Here is a 21313-nt window from a genome sequence, read left to right as displayed (position 1 = left end):
ATGCTTATGTTCGTTCATAAGATGATTATTTAGGTAATGGCACTGAATATTTCCAGCAGATGCTGGCACTGAACATTTGGGTATAACATAACCACAGCAGTCGGTGATTGAAACAGATGCTGACTGCCGCAGATAAATATCGGGTTGATTACTTTTGTGCACTTTATCTCAGATTTTTATAGGTCACCCACAGCGGCTGCCCAAATTTGGGCATGCGGGACATATGTGGGTGCAAATTAATGAGTTAACAAGGTGTCAACAATCAATTATTGTTGTTAATTGGCATTCCCAGGAATTTAGGCACAGTGTTACAGAAGAGTATTTCCCAAGTCCGGTCCTGGAGTTCCCCTTGCCAGTCAGGTTTTCAGGATATCCACAATGAATATGAATGAAGAGATTTGCATAATGGCTACTCCTCCACTAGCAACACTCCATGTAAAATCTCAAATAGGGAAAGGGAAATGGGACTTGATATACCGCTTTCTGTGGTTTAGGCAACTACATTCAAGATGGTTTACACAGTATATAAAGGTACTTATTTGTACCTGGGGCAATGGAGGGTTAGGGGTCCTTTTACTAAGGTGTGCCAAAAAATGGCCTGCCACTGTTGTATTGGATAGATGAGGGCCATTTTTCAGCGCACCTGCAAAAAAGGCCTTTTTTGGGGGGCCAAAAATGGATGTGCGACAAAATGAAAATTGGCGTGTGTCCATTGTGGGCCTGAGACCTTACCGTCACCCACTGGCTTTACGGTAAGTCTCACCCATTAACCGGGTGGTAATCATCATGCTGATGACCATCCGGTTAGCGCCACGAGCCGGAAAATAAAATATGTTTTCCAGCGCGCATACTGGACTTGCGTTAAAGTGAAATTACCACCTGGGCCACACGGTAGTTCTGAATTGGTGCATGTTGGGCACACGTAGGTGCCTACACAGCTTAGTATAAGGGGCCCCTAAGTGACTAGCCCATAGTCACAAGAGCTGCAGTGGGAATTGAACTCGGCGTGTAGTTAGACTCTGGAACTACCTCTCCCCTCTCCAGTCGGTTCAAAACTCTGCTGCCCGTCTCATCTTCCGCCAGGGTCGCTTTACTCATACTACCCCTCTCCTCAAGACTCTTCACTGGCTCCCTATCCGTTTTCGCATCCTGTTCAAACTTCTTCTACTAACCTATAAATGTACTCACTCTGCTGCTCCCCAGTATCTCTCCACACTCGTCCATCCCTACACCCATTCCCGTGCACTCCGCTCCATGGATAATCCTTCTTATCTGTTCCCTTCTCTACTACTGCCAACTCCAGACTTCGCGCCTTCTGTCTCGCTGCACCCTACGCCTGGAATAAACTTCCTGAGCCCCTACGTCTTGCCCCATCCTTGGCCACCTTTAAATCTGGACTGAAAGCCCACCTCTTTGGCATTGCTTTTGACTCGTAACCACTTGTAACCACTCGCCTCCACCTACCCTCCTCTCTTCCTTCCTGTTCACATTAATTGATTTGATTTGCTTACTTTATTTATTTTTTGTCTATTAGATTGTAAGCTCTTTGAGCATGGACTGTCTTCTTCTATGTTTGTGCAGCGCTGCATATGCCTTGTAGCGCTATAGAAATGCTAAATAGTAGTAGTAGTAGTAGTAGTAGTAGTAACTTGTTGCCGGAGAATGTAGTGACAGCAGCTGGCCTTATGGAATTTAAAGGGGGTTTGGACAGATTCCTGAGGGAAAAGTCCATTGAACATTATTAAATTTTTTTTTTGGGGGGTGGGGGGGTTGCCGGGTTCTTGAAGCCTGGATTGGCCGCTGTCGGAGACAGGATGCTGGGCTTGATGGACCCTTGGTCTTTTCCCAGTATGGTGGTGCTTATGTGCTTATGAACCCAGTTCCCCAGGATCAAAGTCTGTTGCATCAAACACTAGGCTACTCCTCCACTCCATATGCATAATCTTATTTTGCACATATTTTACAAGTAGACATAGACACTGGCATTCCTTTCTTTACTTCAGTAAATTGTCATATCCTTCTTTTAGTAAAGATGTTGTATCAAACTGCAATAAATAATAAATGACTATCAGGATCATTTTCAAATGAGAAGGACGCCCATCTTTCGACACAAATTGGAAGATGGGTGTCCTTCTCACAGGGTCGTCCAAATCAGTATAATCGAAAGCTGGTTTTGGGCGTCCCCAACTGCTTTCCGTCGTGGGGACTACCAAAGTTCACGCGGGCATGTCGGAGGCGTAGCAAAGGCGGGACTTGGGCGTGCCTAACACATGGACGTCCTCGACCCATAATGGAAAAAAAGGGCGTCCCTGAAGAGCACTTGGACGACTTTACCTGGTCCTGTTTTTTTACAACCAAGACACAAATAGGTGCACGAACTGACCAGATGACCACCGGAGAGAATTGGGATGACCTCCCCTGACTCCCCCAGTGGTCACTAACCCCCTCCAACCCTAAAAAAGCATCTTTAAAAATATTTTTGCCAGCCTCTATACCAGCCTCAAATGTCATACTCAGGTCCATTACAGCAGTATGTAGGTCCCTGGAGCAGATTTAGTGGGTGCAGTGCACTTCAGCCAGGCGGACTCAGGCCCATCCCCCTACCTATTACACTTGTGGTGGTAAATGTGAGCCCTCAAAACCCACCACAAACCACTGTACCCACATCTAGGTGCCCCCCTTCACCCGTAAGGGCTATGGTAGTGGTGTACAGTTGTGGGGAGTGGGTTTTGGGGGGATTTAGGGGGCTCAGCACACAAGGTAAGGAGCTATGTACCTGGGAGCAATTTATGAAGTCCACTGCAGTGCCCCCTAGGGTGCCCAGCTGGTGTCCTGGCATGTCAGGGGGACCAGTGCACTACGAATGCTGGCTCCTCCCACGACCAAAGGGCTTGGATTTGGTCGTTCTGAGATGGGCGTGCTTGGTTTCCATTATTGCCGAAAATCAGAAACGACCAAGTCCAGGGACGACCTTCTCTAAGGACGACCTAAATTTCAGGATTTAGGCGTCTCCAACTGTATTATCGAAACGAAAGATGAACGTCCATCTTGTTTCGATAATAAGGGTTTCCCCGCCCCTCAGCAAAACCTGGGCATCCCTTTCGATTATGCCCCTCCACAACTCATTCCCTCCAGGGTTTTTGAGTACTGTGTCCACAGCATCCTCAGGAACGAGTAACCTGGGGAGTAGAAATCTTGAGCCAAGGATTGAATCCTACCTGACAATACCCAGAACTTCCACAGAGCTACAAGGCGTGGCCCTATTGATTTTTCAACTTAACAGTGACTGAATATTCTGTTTTATGACAGTAACTATTTGGAGAATAAACAATGCTTGTATGCTATTCACCTGCTGGAGGTCAAAATTGCTGGAAGTGAGTTGAAACTTATCTTTTTAAAAATCTGTTAAAAAATTGTGAATACCTATGATTGTAGTCTTGTTTTTGCTGTGTACTTACCCTTTCCAAAGAGACAGAGTAGCTTTCAATGCACCCTCAGGACGACCAATGGAAAACAATACCTAGAAAAAATACACACCATTAAATTCTTTCTAATGCATATTTCAAGAATATTGACCATGTTATCACATACAGGACATAGATCTCCACATGCTTTTCTCGCATCTGTAAAACTGGAAACAGACACTGGCAGAGTTTACCTAAAATGAGTGATCTGATTCTCCAGAAGTAAGCGGAGTCGCTCCTTGATTTCTTCAAACCTTTCTTTTTCTTCCACTGTTACAGTTCCTATCCCATCAGGCCTGAACAGACAAAAAAAACAGCACAAGTTACTAAACTTCATCTCATGACACCATTGAGTCATTTGTAGAGTCAACAGAGTATCAGAAAATTTGGAATATAACAGTGTTTCTCTAGAAAATATGTTTGTCTGTCATGTGAGACAGGATGCAGTGCGACTTAGGGCCATACAAAAAGATGTTTGTACAGAAATAAACGTTAAGAAATAAAATTTTAAAAACCTCACCACTATAGGCCTGATAGTCAAAGCAATTTAACTACACAGTTAAACCACGCTGAGCTGGCCGGCCGCCAGTATTCAGTGGCACTTTACTAGGCAGTGATGCTAAGTATTGGCTTACCATATTTTGTCCTCCAAAAAGGAGGAGATATGTCCCACCCCACCACACACTCCGCCATGCCCCCTTTCACACCCCGCCCCTTTCACGCCCTCGCTCCGCCCCCTGTCACATTTTCCCCTCCCCCCTGTCACATACCTCGTCACTCCCCCTCCCCGTCACCCCCCTCCCCTTACCTTACTACTGCCCTGGTGGTCTGGTGACCTCTTCAGGGCAGGAAAGAGCCCCCTCTTTCCTGCCCGGAGCGCTGCCCTGCATGCATCTTTCCTGTTCCTGATCTCGGCGTCGATTCAAAATGGCTGCTCAAAGTGAAGTCTCACGAGGTCGCGTCAACTCTCGGTGGCCATTTTGAATCGGCGCCGAGATCAGCAACAGGAAGGATGCATGCAGGGCAACGCTCCAAGCAGGAAAGAGGGGGCTCTTTCCTGCCCCGAAGGTGGAAGAGGTCACTAGACCACCAGGGCAATAGTAAGTAAGGGGAAGGGAGGCTAGCAATCTGCCCGTTTGTCCAGAAATCTGGACAAACGGGCAGACTGGAAAAACCCGCCCGGTTGCCCGGACATGTCCTCAAAAAGAGGACATGTCCGGGTAAATCTGGACATATGGTAACCCTAGCTTTGACCATTGTGGCACTGTCCAGGCAGTGTTGAGGTGGTCCAGCGGTGAATTCGGGGCAGAGCTGGGAGTTATATAGGCACCAGTCATATTCAGTGCTGCTGCTCACATACTTAACCGGGCAAGTTGGACCACGAAATAGAAAGTGGCATGGGTTGAGAATCCCTGGTATATAGGTACAGATAAACCAATTAATTTATAGCTGTGTAATACATAAGCATGTAGTACAGAAAAACAATCAAATTAAATATTGCATAGCATGGTATAGTCTGATTGTAGTACAACTATGTTATATATATTCTTTTTTTACAGATTATTTAAGAGGCAATAATGAAAGTCTATTTTTTCACATTTCAGGGGCATGTATGTTTAATAATATTTAATTAATTTGTTAGCCACTCACACACAAACTCAAGTAATGACACACCGGCAGGATGTTTATCCACTCCTACCCTAGGTAAAATAACATTAAAGCACCTGTCTGACCTCATTTGCAACTTTCTTTAAATTAGTAACTTATTTTCTTACTCCTGTTATTCTGTCTTATCTATCTATATATTCCATCTTTGCTTACCCTATGCTGTCTATTAAAATGTTTTATTGTGCATTGTGTTGACATTGTAATGTACCATACTTTGAATTGTTGTTTGAATATTTTTTACTGCTTCAATTGTTTATTGCTTATATTTGACTTATTCTTGCTGTACACTGTCTGAAATGAATTCCTTCAAAAAGGTGGTAAATAATCCTAATAAATAAATAATATTCTGTTCTATTTACATCACTCATAGTCTGCCTTTAAACACAGCTACAAAGCAGATTACACTAATAATCACTTCTAATAGAAGGGAAATACAATTACAATACAAAATTCAACCAGAACATTATTTACACGAAAAAAAAAAAAAAAACGCTCAGAACTGAATGCAAAGAGGACAAATGAGTTTTCAGTGGCGTTCCTAGGGGGGGGGCAGTGGGTGCGGTCTGCCCTGGGTGCACGCCGCTGGGGGGGGTGCCATGCACCTGTCGGCGCCGCTCGTTCCATGCTCCCTCTGCCCCGGAACAGGTTACTTCCTGTTCCGGGGCAGAGGGAGCATGGAACGAGCGAAGCCGACAGGCACGCGGCACCCCCCCAGCAGGTAAAAATGTACCCGGGGGGGCGTATTTTTGCCAGGGGGGGGTCGCTGCTCCCAGGGGAAGGCATCGGCGATCTGCCCCGGGTGTCAGCCGCCCTAGGAACGCCACTGGAGTTTTTAAAGCTTTGCGAAACTGTAAATATGAAGAGATGTGACTAAGACGAACTGGAACACATTCCATATTTTAGTAATTTGATACCCTTCCCAAAATGGATTTTAATTTAACATTGTGCATCGAAGGAAAATCCAAAGTTAATTTAGAACAACTTCTCAAAAATAATTGTGCAGGTGGAATAGATAAAAGTTGAGTCACATTCTCCGATCCCAAACCATAAAAACTCTTACATACCAGACATGCTACCTTAAAATAAATACGCTGCCCAATTTTCAATGTAACTTGTATAACAATGGAGAAGCCTCCTGAAATTCATCCAACTTAAAAATCAGCCTAGCTGCTGTCTTTTGTACAAAATGCGTTATGTTCTTTACAATCGCATTAATAGCGCTATATAAGGAATTACAATAATCAACATAGGGTGTTGAAACTCCCTGCATAATATACAGGCAACGTAAAAGGCGACAGACAGTTCAAGTGTTCACGTCCTCTAATCTCAAATGCATTAGACCAACGTTTCTTAAACTTGCCTTAGGGGGATATCAGTCAGTCAAATTTTCAGAATATCCACAATGTATATGCATGAGATAAATTTGCATACACTGCCTCCAATACATGCATATTTATGTCATGCATATTCATTCCAGGTGATGAAATACTGACTGATTGGTGCTCCCCATAGACAGGTTTCCACATAACCCATATGAGGAGAAGAATCTGTGCTCCCAAAATTATCAGGGTTGATACTCAGTAACACACAGTGGGGTATTTTTGATATGACATCTAAGTCCGACCTTGGACGTTTTGCTCAATACGTCCAGAATCCGATCGACAAATATGTTGATTTTCAAAACAGCAAAATGTCTTTTTTTTTTTTTTTTTTTGAAAATTGCCACTTGATAGATGTTTTTGTGCTCTGTGCATTTATGTTTTTGGTTCATTTTCGAAATAAAAACGTCCAAGTGAAAAAAAAGCACAAAATCAAGACATTGGGATGTACAAGGAGCCAACATTCTTAGTAGACTGTCCACACAGACATCCCAGCAGAGCAGTGGGGAACACTAGGGGGCACTGCAGTAGACTTCACATAAAAGCTCCTCAGTACACATCTCACCGTTATCCCCTTATATGGTGAGCCCTCTATAACCCACCAAAAACCTACTATACCCAACTGTACATCACTACAAAGCCCTTATGGCTACAGGTGTCACCCGTATCTGCGTACAGTAGGTTTTAGTGAGTTTCGGAGGGTTCACACTTTCCACCACAAGTGTAACAGTTAGAGTGGGATATGGGCCTGGGTCCCCTTCTCTACAGTGCACTGCACTGACCACTAGGTGACTCCAGGGACCTGCTTGCTGCTCCAATAAGATTGGCTATAGCATCTGAAGCTGTCAAAGAGGCTGGTATGTACTGTTTCTTTGGTGGGGGGAAAGGGGGTCAGTGGTCATCTGTTCATTTAGGGTACTTTTTTGTGGCTAAGTCATGATTAAAACAGGTCTAGCTCAAAACATCTTAATTTTAGCCCTGGGTATTTTTGTTTTGTTCCATTATGGCAGAAAAAAACATCCGAGTGTTAGGAATGCCCTAATCCTACCCCCAACACACCCCCTTGTGATTTGGACGTACTGTATAGATAAATGTCTGCAAAACAGGATTCAAAAATAGCGATTTGAAGATTTTGGTAAGCAAACATCCAAATGTTGATTTTTGCCACTTTTTAAATGTTTATCTTTTTTGAAAATGAGCTCCTTAGGGGCATAGTTATCAATGTGGGCTCCTGTTAAAACATGTTCAAGCGTACAGCACTGCGTAAGTCTAGCAGTACTATAAAAATGATAAGTATTAGTATTAGTGAAGCGTCTGTTCACGCTTTCCAAAATACTAGGACTAGGGGGCATGCGATGAAGCTACAATGTGGTAAATTTAAAACAAATCGGAGAAAATTTTTCTTCACTCAACATATAATTAAACTCTGGAATTCATTGCCAGAGAATGTGGTAAAGACGGTAGCTTAGCGGAGTTTAAAAAAGGTTTGGACGGCTTCCTAAAGGAAAAGTCCACAGACCGTTATTAAATGGACATGGGGAAAATCCACTATTTCTGGGATAAGCAGTATAAAATGTTTTGTACTTTTTGGGATCTTGCCAGGTATCTATGATCTGGATTGGCCACTGTTGCAAACAGGATGCTGGGTTTGATGGACCTTTTGTCTTTCCCAATACTTATGTAGTAGTAGTAATATGCTACTTTATCATAAACTCATGCTATTTTAGCACAGGTCCCATTTTATGCAATGAGGACCTGCGCTCCAGTTTACAAAGCAGCGCTATCGGCTGTCCATACGCTAGCGTCGACACAGCCCATTCACTTTGAATCTACCTTTCAATTTTTCGGCAAACCTTTTTCTCAGTGTCCTTCACAAAGCTGACATTTGCAGCAGTGTGAAAGGAAAGAAGTCATGTTGGCTGCACTTCAAGTTCTTATCACAGGGGTTGGCACCAGTTCTGTCATCTTTACTTTCCTCACGGGCTCACCGTTCTCAGCCATGTCATGAATGATAACACTTTCAAGGTTTTTTTGTCAAATTTCAGATACTATAGCCCAGATGTATGTCAGCAGACTTACAGGTTATGTTTTTTTTCCCTTACTCATCTTCCCAAAAGCTACAGCATTAGGAGCTCATTAATTTGCAAAAAAAACAGTCTAATTAAAACTCACTTAATCTTGCAGCTATCACATCAAGACCTAGTTTAAAGAAATAGTTCTTTTGCAAAGTTACACTGATTTTCTTCCAAATATAATACTAAACTACTACTACTTATCATTTCTAAAGCGCTACTAGACGTACGCAGCGCTGTACACTTGAACATTAAGAGACAGTCCCTGCTCGACAGAGCTTATAATCTAATTAGGACAGACAACCAGAACAAATGAGGGATAAGGATAAAGAGTAGCAAGATTCCGTTTAGAATCCTAAAGCGTAGCAAGATTCCGGAATCCCATAGTAGCAAGATTCTGTGCAGAATCCCAAAGAGTAGCAAGATTCCGGAATCCCAAGACTACTACTACTTATCATTTATATAGCGCTACTAGATGTTTGAAGCGCTGTACACTTGAACATGAAGAGACAGTCCCTGCTCGACAGAGCTTACAATCTAATTAGGACAGACAAGCAGGACAAACAAGAGATATTATTATTTATTATTATTTGTAAACATTGTATCCCACATTTTCCCACTATTTGCAGGCTCAATGTGGCTTACATTATGCCGTAATGGCGATTGCTATTTCCGGGTACAGAATTACAAATGGTATTGCATTAAGGTGTATACATATATGGTAGAGAAGAATGCATTATAGTATTGCATAGAGGTTCCTGAGTGATAGATTGAATTGTAACATAAGTTAGGTCATCGACTATAGAGAGACCATTTTTGACATAAGGATTAAAGTGATAGTGCATGTTATTAATAGCAATGAGGTAATCAGTCAAGTAATGAAAGTTCGGTTTTGTCTTGTTCATGTACAGTCTTACTATTTAGTACTTAGGATGGATGGTTATGGTATGCCTTCTTGAACAGGTCAGTTTTCAGTAGCCTTCGGAACATTGTAGGTCTTGCGTTATTTTTATGGCCCTCGGTAGGGCGTTCCATAGTTGCGTGCATATGTAGGAGAAACTGGTTGCGTATATGGATTTATATTTTAGTCCTTTACAGTTGGGGTAGTGGATGATTGAGGAATGTGCGTGCTGATCTTTTTGCGTTCCTAGTAGGCAGGTCTATAAGGTCTGACATATAGGTCGGAGCTTCCCCGTGAACGATTTTGTGGACCAGGGTGCAAACTTTGAAGGGAATATTAAAGTGAGGATGATAAATAAGGGTTCTGAACAAGTGAATAAGGGTTAGGAGTTAAAAGCAGGATCAAAAAGGTGGGCTTTTAGCTTAGATTTGAAGACGGCCAGAGATGGAGCTCGACGTACCGGCTCAGGAAGTCTATTCCAGGCATCTTGATTTTGTATTGCAAAACTAAGGGGTCGTTTTCTAAGCTGCAGTAAAAATATGAGGATTAACGTGGGTTAATTGAGACTTTCCCCACATACTAAGTCCAGATTGAATGCGGCATTTTTTAGGGCTTTCTCTGTTGTGTTAGTTCCAGTTTGTGTGCTTACCGCATGGCCGTTTTTTAGGGGGGCTTTTTACCCACTGCGGTAAAAAGGGCCATGGCGCACAGGAAAAATGTCCCCTGCTGCTACCACTCAGCCCTTTTTTAACACTGCTTAGTAAAAGAACCCCCAAGCGCTACTTAATCGTCCAGGAGCTGTTCCTGGCCAGTTAAATAGTGCTGAATATCAGGCCCTATCCCCCGGATTCTATATAGCATGCCTAGAGATCCATGCCGATTCTATAACAATGTGTATGACTCAATTGGCTTAATAAGCTAATGAGCGCTGCTAACAGCACTTATCAAGCAATAATGAGCATTAATTTGCACTGATTAGAAATTAGGCCCCTCCGAAGGGACACCACCTTGTAGCACTGGAGGGGCTTCTGTGTTTCAATGACTCAGAGGGCTATGCTGAAGGGTTACCCATATCAGACAGGCCTCTGAGGAGAAACCAGACAAAGAGTGTCCCAAACTAGGGAGAGTGGAAAGATGGCAACCTGAAGCTCGTACGCTCAACGGCCCAGCTGTCCTCTGAAGTTCTGTCTTTGCTTACTTTAAATTTCCTCTCTGCTTTTGCAGTTACCTTAACTGAGAGGAAGGGGACAATGGGGGGTCAGCTGCCGATGGCCAGCGTTTTGTCCCCTGTGCAGCAAGTGTGGGACCGCTGCGCGACAAGCTACCCACAGATGACTGGGTTTGGTGAGTCCTTTGATTAGCGCCAGCGAAGGAGCGTCGATGCTCTTGGACCTGGAAACAACTTCATCGCTCCCGAATCATTTAACCACCATGTCCAAAGGAGTGCAGGAGTGATTTAGGAGTGTATGCTGAAACGGAAGTCGTTTTACAGCTGAACCCGTGTCGGCGGTGCCACTCCTAACCCGTAAGAGTTATCAGCTTGGAGTTTTTGGCTCCCGTGGAGGTTACATTGAATATCAACTGGAAGGCGCTCCAGGACCTAACGGTGGTAGCAAATAATTTTGCTTCAGATATAATCTTATTAGTGAGCCACATGGATAATCGAATCGAATCCTTTGAGAATGAAAATTGATACAGCAAATGAAGTTCTACAGAAGTAGGAAACGGTTACGATTTTGAAAATGATAATAGACCAGAAAAATTTGAACAAAATGAATATTATTACAGATGATTAATATCGAGATTGTTGTTTTCCCAGAGTTCCGGGTATGACTCCTAAGTTTTTTCCTCTGAAATGATTCCTCATAGTATATTAATTCAAAAGGAGTGAAGCCTGTGAAACTGGGATTACCTTAATCAGTAAGAATTGGATTAGAGACTCAAGTGTTTGTATTGTTAAATAACTTCTGGTTTTAAAAGAGAAAAAAATGAAATCAGGTGTATTATTTCCACTAATATTGGACAATAAGTATGTTTCCAATGAAATAAATTGACTATACTCCGTTTTTGGTTTGAAGAAGCCAACCAGACGATCAATGTGGAATAATGATTCAGATAAATAATAACTGGGGATAATGAGGTTAATACCATGTTTTCTTTGTTTACTGTTGTTTAATTGATCTCCTTGTCTTGTTTCCACTCTCCCTATTTTGTGATCTAAGGAAGAGTATAGAATTACCTGATTGAAATAATTCTTGTGTGTTATTTTCTCTGTATTTCTGGCAAGTTATTTTAGTGCTTGTAAAATTAAGTTGTTATCAATAAAAATAAAAAAAAAAGAAATTAGGTGCACAACTCGCTAAGCATATTCTGTAATGATGTGCGCTGAACTTCTAACATGCGCAGGCAAAAAGGGGTGTGGTTATGGGCAGGGAAATGGGCGTTTCGTGGTCGGTCCGAAATGTATGCGCCTACTTATAGAATATGGCCCACAGCGTCTAAATCTACGCACCAGGATTTATGCCATGTTTCCACTGGTGTAAATTATTTAGGTGCTGAAATATCAACTAAGCATATTCTGTAATCAGCATAAATCATCTAAATCTAGGTGTTGATTATAGACTACGCTTAGTCGGCCCTGATTTCAGCGCCGAGTTTTTAGGCGCCATATATAGAATCTCCACCTATGTGTTTACTTGTGTGCTCCACCCATGCGCATGCCCATTGGCAAAGTACATGCCATCAAAGCCCAGATGCACAAACCTTTAACGACCCTTTAACAAGGAAATTTTAAACCCTAGCATGCATTAAAGGCCTTTTTCCGACAAAGCTAGCAGCTAACGAAAACGGAATCAAAACGAGTAACTACCATTGTAATGTGGACGATTCAGGATGCACTAACCATACCGACGATTGCACCGAATCATTTACCGCAATATATTTTAATGAGGTCAGAGCTGTCATTAAGGCCTGAGCTGTCAGACATGCCGCTACTCCCCGCTTCCCCTGCAGCATACAAATCCAAGCTGGCATGTTTAAAGTGAGATTAAATAAAAACGCTACCAATAAAGAACGACAAGGTGGATGCAGTACTTCCTAGGCTTCCCCTTGCATTAAGAAAGCAAACAAAAATCGAAAAAGGATCGGGGGGGGCAAAGGCGCATCAGGAGCGTCCTGTATGGACGGCCTTGCCCCCCCCCCCCGCTGCTCCCTGCTTCCCCCGCACGAAAACTCCAAATTTTAGCAGCCCCAGCCCGCCTCCCTTCTTCTTCCTTTCTCTCTACTCTCCCACAGCTCCGCCTCCCGCCATCCTCCGCCCCGTGCCCCGCCCCTGCCACCCCCGCTGAGGTCGCCGCCGCCACTCCCCCCTCTAGCGGGCCCCCCCTCCGCATTACCAGGCCTGCGCAGCGCCTCTCACCTCTGTATGAAGGCACTGCACAGGCAAGAAGACCATCTGATCGCTGCAGGACGTCTCTCTCCTTCCCTGACCTGGGCCCGCCCGTCTGACGTAGGTTTCTTATGTCAGACGGGGGCGGGCCCAGGTCAGGGAAGGAGAGAGACGTCCTGAAGACTGCAGCGATCAGATGGTCTTCTTGCCCTGCAGCGCCTTCATACAGAGGTGAGAGGCGCTGTTGCGGGCCCGGTAATGCGGAGGGGGGGCCCAGTGGAGGGGGGGGGAGTGGTGGCGACGACCTCGGGGGGCGGCGGGGGCGGGGCACGGGGCGGAGGACGGCGGGAGGCGGAGCTGTGGGAGCGTAGAGAGAAAGGAACAGGAAGGGAGGGGGCCGGGGCTGCTAAATTTGGAGTTTTCGTGCGGGGAGCAACGGGGGGGGGGGGCAAGGCCGTCCATACAGGAAGGCTCCTGACGAGTGCCTTTGCCCCCCTCCCGATCCTTTTTTTGATTTATGCCTTTTAGTTTTCTATTTAATGCAGGGGGAAGCGGGGAGCCACGTGTTTGTGTTTTTTTTGTTGTTGTTTTGACGTTTGTGGCATGCGCAGAGCAGCCAGCAAAACCTTGGCTGCTCTGCGCATGCTTTAGGGGCCGATTACGGATGGGGATTACACCACTTGTTTAATACACTGTACTTTTCAATACCGCACCGAACATGTGCGACTTGTTTTTTTTGGTGCCATTCTTCGTTTTTTCAAATTCGTTAAGGACTTTTACGTTTTAGATTTTTTTATGTTTGGTTGATGCATCTGGGCCCAAATCACTTACAATACATTGTCAACAGTCGGGATTCTATGAAGTCAATTTGCATGCAAAAGCCCACCTCTCACACCTATAAATGACTAGACCAGTTTGTTTTCCAAAATTTCGCCCCTGGTCACACAGGTCTCTGCCTCCCCTCCAGCCACACAGGTCTCCGCCCCCCTCCCCGACCACACAGGTCTTCATCTTTTTCTCTGCACAAATATAACAGCGCTAGGTGTCCCTATAATCAGCCCCTCCAATGATAGACAGATTACAATTTATAACAAATTACTACTCTACCTACAAAACGTTATTCCTCTTTGTACATCTGCATGCTGCACAAGCCAGAATGTTTAAAATATGAGATTAATAAAAATGCTACCAACAATAAAGAATGACAACTCGGAGAGGAAATTAGTTTGAAAAAATGGGAAATGTTATGTTTAGAGGTAAAAAAAAGCATCAATATGTGTACTTATTAAGGAAAATGCCTACAAGGTGCTAAGTAGATGGTACTATACACCAGACAGGGTGAAAAAAAATGTATCCACAGTGTCAGGTGAATGCTGGAGATGTGGAAGGGAACAAGGGAGTTACTTTCATATATGGTGGGCTGCACCTGTATTGCAGTGTTTTGGGAGGAAATAACTAGTAGATTGACTTCAGTTTGAAAAGTGCATTCCCTATGGACCCGAAATGGTGTTTGCTGGGCTGGGGAAACAAAAGAGGACTGAAATGGGAACGTAGGGTGAAAAGAGGTGTTTGGCGGCTGCCAAAACAGTAATAGCGGCACACTGGAAAAAATATGTGGGACCCTCGAAGCATAGTTGGATAATGAAACTTAAAATCCTGATGGAACTGAAAAGTTAAAGGATCGAAAAGAAGGTCGATACAACAAGAAGGCACAGGATGTGGACAGCTTTGGACTGTATACTTGCAACAGAGACTGGGGGGAGAGTAAGTGCACAGAATCCAATACCAGGGGATGCAAGGGAAGGGGGGAGGGCAGGGGGGAGGGTGGTTTAATGAAGAAGGTACAAAAAAAGAATGTTTGTTATTCGAAATGAATACGATTACACAAAGTTGTACTAGTTGCTATGTGTTAACGCATTAATTTGTATGTTTATGGAACGAAGCAGAAAACTGAATAAAAAAATATTTCAAAGAATGACAACTTGGATGCAGCAGCTCATAGGTTTGCTGCTTTGTCTTGAATGGAAGGGAACACAGAGACTGACCTATTGGCTTCACTTTTTGACTTCATCCCCTCTCCTGTTTTTCAAGCTCACCTCCTTGGCAGTCACCTCTGTGAGTCCCCGAACACTGTCTGCTCCCCTGTCCCCTGTGGCTGCGACCAAACCCCCCTTCCCCCCAAAACAAGCGCGATGGCCGCAGCAGCTTCAGGCACGTGCTATTGGCTCTGCTGGTCCTCTGCCCCTGCTGATGTCAACATCCAGCTCCGGGGACAGAGGAGCGGCAGAACTGACAGAACATGCTTGAAGGCTGCTGTAGCCCTGCGCTTGATTTTTTTAAAAAAATGTTTTTCTACCACTGCTGCGCTGCTGTCTACAGTAGCAGTTTGGGACGGGAGGGAAGTCAGGATTTTTCCACAGCACCCCAAAGCGTTTGTTGCTGTGCACCAGGTGCTGCGGCACACAGTTTTGGAACGCTGGACTAGACTCTTGCCATTTACACCTTCATACACAGGTAACACCAGATACTGAAGCACATATGAACATAAATAATTAACACTACCAACATTTGTGCATATTCTTAGCACTCAAAGCTTGGCAGCTCCTATAAAAGTACCTCCTAATGATTCTATAACGGAAAGTAACACCTAACTTCCTGTAGAGAATACTAGCAAAATAGCCAAAATATGCACATAGAGCAAGCAGGTTCCCATACTTTAAGGGAAATTCTATAAACAGTGCTCAAAATTCAGCGCCAGAAAAGTTCAGCACTACAAGGATTCTACAAGAAACGCCAGATTTACGGCTGCTGAAAACCTGGTTGTAAAGGTTGGAGCCCGTGTTAGCTATGCTGAGGCAGTATCCTGTAACACAGTTCATAACTTTATCGAATGCCCCCTGACACGCCCATGACTATGACTCCTTTTGAGTCACGTGCTATTAGAATTAGGTGCCTTATAGAATAGTGTGCAGTCAGACGCGCATGCCAAATTTAATGGCGTGGCCACATTAACATTATAGTTGGTTGTTAGCACCCCAGTTATCAACATTAATTGGCTTATTATTTTCTTTATTAGGATTTATTTGCCTCCCTTTTTGAAGGAATTCACTCAAGGAGTGTACAGCAAGAATAAGTCAAACATAGCAACAGCAGTAAAAATATTCAAACAACAATACAAAGTATGGCATAGTATGCTACATTACAATGTCAACACAATACACAATAAAACACTTTTAATAGACAACATAGGGTTGTAAGCAAAGATGGAAAGTAGTGGGCCCCTTTACAAAGCGGCGGTAAGCCCGACGCGGGGCCTTACCACTTCCTAAAAAAGAAGTACCGCTGGGCTACGTAACAGCCTAGCAGTATTCCCATCCCAGCGCACTGTCATGGTGTGTACCCGGTGGTAATTGGGCAGTGCCGCGCGCTGCCCGGTTACCGCTGGGTTAGAGCAGGAGCCCTTACCGCCACTTCAATGGGTGGCAGTAGGGGTTCCCCCAAAATGACCATGCGGCAAGTGCTTTACTTGCACAGCCATTTCCGGCAGAAAAGAAAAGACCTTACCCTTTTTACCCACTGTGGTAATAAGGAAGGTCTCGTCGCATGCCAAAAACATGCACCCACGCCAGCGCAGGACCCCTTTAGCTGCAGCTTGGTAAAAGGGGCCCTGAGAGAAAAGTCCATTGAACATTAATTAAAAATTGGGGGTTTTGAGGGGGTTTGCCGGGGTTCTTGAAGGCTGGATTGGCTGCTGTCGGAGACAGGATGCTAGGCTTGATGGACCTTGGTCTTTTCCCAGTATGGCGGTACTTATGTACTTATAAGATACAGTAAGACGAGTAAGAAAATAAGGACTAGTTAACGAGAGTTGCAAATGAGGTCAGGAGAGGTGCTTGAACATTATCTTGGCTAGGGTAGGATGTGAATAAACATGTCCTGCTATAATATGTGCAGCGGTGTAATTTCTTCTTCGTTAAAGACCCCTGTGTGAAGAACCAAGCTTTCACCTGCTTCCTGAAGTAGAGACAGACAATCTGCGCATGCATCTCAGATATGTGCCCAAATTTTGGCATGCAAATCTGTAGAATTCGGTGGGCATATGCCTAAATGCTGGAGATAGATGCGTTACCTTATAGCACTCTATAAGTTACAACGTAAGTGTGAGTCCTCCCATACTCTGTTACTGCAGTGTACGCCTACGTATAAAACACACGTCGTGTTGAGACAGATGTGCATTTAAAGAATAGAACTTAGAATTTTGTATATACATGCTTCTCTGCAAACTATGCACATATATATATTATTTTAATTATTCACATACATATTTGGCACATAATGTTAGCACACTCTTAACAGTATTATTTCCCAGATGACTGTTTTTTCATTCTTGGCTCTTTTTAAACCTAAATCTTTTTTGCAATGTGCATCTAGTTTAGATGTATTTCTACATGCCTTTTAATTGGAAATTCGTTAGAGGAGAAATATTATGCAGTGAATTCGTACTTGCCTCAAAAAAATAAAGTACTTTCTTCAATCTCTGAGACAGTTTTATACCATGCAATATGCTCACTATAAGTTTAAAGCCTGTGCTTCATTCTCTAAGTCACACCTCTCATACCAGGACCCTATTCTAATTAAATCCAAATGTCCTCCGGGCTAGTCATGCTGTTAGAACAATTACATCAATGTGGATTTTTAAACATAGAATATAGGGGTCCTTTTACAAAGGCGCACTGAAAAATGGCCTGTAGTAGGTAGGCACGGGTTTTGGGCGTGCGCCAGACAGAATCATTTTTCAGCGCACCTGTAAAAAAAGGCTTTTTTGTTTTGCTGAAAACGGATGTGTGGCAAAATGAAAATTGCAGCGCGTCCATTTTGGGTCTGAGACTTACCGCCAGCCATAGACCCTAGCAGTAAAGAATTTGGGTGGTAATGACCTACGTGTGTCCAGTGACGATCCTAGGTCGCTTGCCACCCGGGGCGGAAAGCGATGCGCACCCCCCCCCCCCCCACTGGGTGCAGCATGACCCCCCCCTCCTGGTGCAATGACCCCCCCCCCCCCCCCCCCCAGCGGATCAACTCCCCCCCACCGGGTGCATTCTTGGCTGCTGGGAACAGCTGCGTGGCTCTCGGCTCCGCGGCTCCCTGCTCCCTCTGCCCCGGAACAGGAAGTAAACCTGGTTTCTGGGGCAGAGGGAGCAGGGAACCAGCAGAGCTGGAACAGGGTTGCGGCTGCTCTCTGCACCCCTTCAACGGCATGCACCCGGGGCGGACCACCCCACCGTTGGTACACCGCTGCGTGCGTCAGATGCCACTTGGCGCGTCTGCTACATGCACCAGAAAATAAACAATATTTTTCAGCCGTACGCCAAATTGAAATTACCGCAACAGCCATGCAGTAACTGGGCGGTAACTGCCCATTTGGTGGCATGCGGGCACAGTAGGTGCCTACGCGGCTTAGTAAAAAAGGCCCTATAAGAATGGATGAATTTTTATGTAGCCAAAAATATATCAACCCCTGATGGGTTACACCTTTGCCCTTACCCTTTCTTCAATTATTGAAGGCATTTTTATATGCAATATATAAACACTCTCGGAACACTTCCTCTGGGGAGTTGTATGAAAAACTTACAAACCTCACATAAAATACAGCCTGTGACATTGACAGACAGGGGCACTCTAGTACACAAGAGACACCCTGCAGAGGAAGGAAGGGGTTAAGTTGTTTGATGGGAAGCTGTGCTGAGGACAGCTACAGCATGCCTCACTGATACTCTTTACTTTTGATGTTCTACGGCAATTAAATAAAGTGCTTACTTTGTGAAAAGTTACCAAATTAAAAAAAAACCCTTATAAGCGGTTCTGAGACACCACAAACATGTTTTTTTCAGGCACAACAGATGACCATAACCACTTGGAAGGCTAAAAACAATTTAACACTTCTCCCATCTCTCGTATTCTGTTTCACCAATGAATGAACGTGTTTTACATATGACCTACTTTTCAAACAATATTATAAATTGTATGTCTTAATTGGTTTCTGCTTCTCAACAGTGTTAATGCTGTTCATTATGAAATCATGAGGGTTTGCTGCTTCCGATGAGTGGAGGAGTAGCCTAATGGCTAGTGCAGTGATCCTGGTGACCTGGGTTTGATTCCCACTGCAGCTCCTTGTGACCTTGGGCAAGTCACTTAGGGGCCCTATTACTAAGGCGCAGGAGGACTAACGCATGGATAGCGCATGCCAAATCGGCACTACCGCCAGGCAGCAATTCTGAGTTTGGCACGTGACGAATCCTGGGGAAGAAAATCATTTTCTATTTTCTACGGCGGGGCCATTCCCGACGATAATCAGCAGTTGGTGCGTGCTGCACGGTTATCGCTCTAATGGACCTGAGTATAACATCTGAGGCTGGCATAGAGTCTGGTAAATAATGTTTTTAATCACATTTTTGGAGGTGGGAGAGGTCAGTGACCCCTGGGGGAGTAACAGAAGGTCACCCCTGATTTCCTCCAATGATCATCTGGTCATTTAGGGCACCTTTTTGTGCCTTATTTGTTATAAAAAAAAAAAAACAGGTCTAGCTGAAAACATCTTAGTTTTAGCCCTGGACGGTTTTGTTTTGTTCCATTATGGTTGAAAAACGTCCAAGTCTTACGAATGCCCAAATCCCGCCCTTAACACACCCTGTTTTCTCCAATGTGACTGTCCTTCCATGCTCTCTCATAGTGATGCGACTGGGTTTTAAGCACAGACAAACCTGCAGGATACCATGCTGGGTATTCCTTAGTCCTATGAGCCTCCCTATGGGGTAAACAGTCGAGTTGTGAGCTTTGTGTCTGCCTCCTTCCACACACTTAATCTCATCCTTTTCAGATAAATCTCCTACAGATGGTTCCACCTTCACAAATTCCTCTTGCAAATTCGATGCAACTGCACTGATTTATGAGCCACCTATCACAAAGCACTACCCTCCTAACATCCTAACATGAATAAAAATGTGAACCAGCTATGATGTTGGTATAATTTTAACCCCTAATTTATAATCCTCACACTTTTAAGAAAAGAAATTAATCCAATATACCACCCAGTACATGTGTGGGGAGAATTAAGGATCTGCTTATATGCTAGGTCTAAGAACACAGCCAGAAAAGTATGACCCAAGCAATGACAAAGGTTTACTGATAGGTATATTAAAGACCCCCAAACTACCAAGTCTGAATGCTTCATTCTTAAAAGACTAACCTGACCTAGTAAATTGTCTAATGATGGCCCATATAATAAAACACTAAGATTTTGTAACAAAACAGAAAATATTCCATGGCCAATCTTGGCCGTACTGCATATTTTTCTGGAAACATATTTTTGGGAAAGATGTGCCCTAGTCCTGCATTTTGTGAAACATACAGGCCTCAAAAGAAAAGATATTTTCTAAGACGGTTATTTTAAAAGCTTATCGACATTTGCATGTATATCTCAGACACACGTAGAAAACGTGATTTGTGAAAGTTGGTAGTTACATGTTCAAATGTGCACCCTGTACAGATGGCAAGAGGGTGTGTTTTTTTGCAGGACTTGAACGGAACCCAAATCTACATGTGCGATCATCACTTCAGAAAGGGAATCAAGATTTACAGCTGCTCCTGGGCAAGTACAGTTTTTTTTTTAAGTGCTTATTTTGGGCAACCCTTCATAGGAGGGACTAAGGTAGGTTTTGACCTTAACCCTGCAATGTCACCCCCCCCCCCCCCTCACCACCTCAAAATTGAAACTGCAGTAAGACTGCAGCCTCTATACTTAATTAGGAGCATTTACATGTGTAGACGTCTAAAATGGCAGACATATGTATTTCAGGACTTACAAAATTAGGTTCCAAGGTACCCTATTTATGCTTTCCATGTTTTCAGTTGTACAATGGATACTCCTACTATACACACAGTCACTACAAACACCTGCATTCCTGTATGTATTTTAGAAAAGGTTTTAGGTCGAACAGATTCTTCTCTAGAATACTACTGGAATTGTGCAGATCCCTACCTGGATACATCAAATTTCTATTTCTATATTCTCTCTAATAGCAGCTTTAAGGGTTGTCGTCAAAGATACAACTATTTGCAAAAGAAGCCTTCTTGGGAGATGACTGGGAACATTCTCTTACCTGTTTCCATGAACATGGGATGCACAGAATGCAAAGCTGTAGTGTAGTAAGGTAGGGTCAATCATTGCCCCATTTTCTGCTCGTTCTAGTAAGTCATTGAGGTAACAGAGATGTCTGTGGCAACCTCTGACTCCGTAGCGTGCACAGTACTCATCGAGCACAAATACCTGACCAGGACTGAACCAGCCCTATTGAAAAAGAAAAGAAAAAAAAAACAATGAATCTAAAGCAAGAGGCTGGTGCAATAGTTATATGACATGGGAATTTAGGGCCAGATTCTTT

The 21313-nt window shown here is 43.9% G+C and overlaps 1 protein-coding gene across 1 annotated transcript in view; it reads right to left on the bottom strand.

The window, feature by feature from the left end:
- Positions 1-21313, bottom strand: part of CADPS (calcium dependent secretion activator) — a 520576-nt gene that overhangs the window by 234112 nt on the left and 265151 nt on the right. The window contains 5 exon segments of the mRNA XM_030208035.1: positions 2972-2987; positions 3474-3507; positions 3510-3520; positions 3659-3760; positions 21032-21219. Of these exon segments, the coding sequence (XP_030063895.1) occupies positions 2972-2987; positions 3474-3507; positions 3510-3520; positions 3659-3760; positions 21032-21219 (351 nt within the window).

The sequence above is a fragment of the Microcaecilia unicolor genome, chromosome 6 (genome assembly GCF_901765095.1).
Source record: "Microcaecilia unicolor chromosome 6, aMicUni1.1, whole genome shotgun sequence".
Lineage (NCBI taxonomy): Eukaryota > Metazoa > Chordata > Amphibia > Gymnophiona > Siphonopidae > Microcaecilia > Microcaecilia unicolor.
The sequence above is the reverse complement of the archived record's forward strand: the minus strand, read 5'-3'. Positions and strand labels throughout refer to the sequence as shown.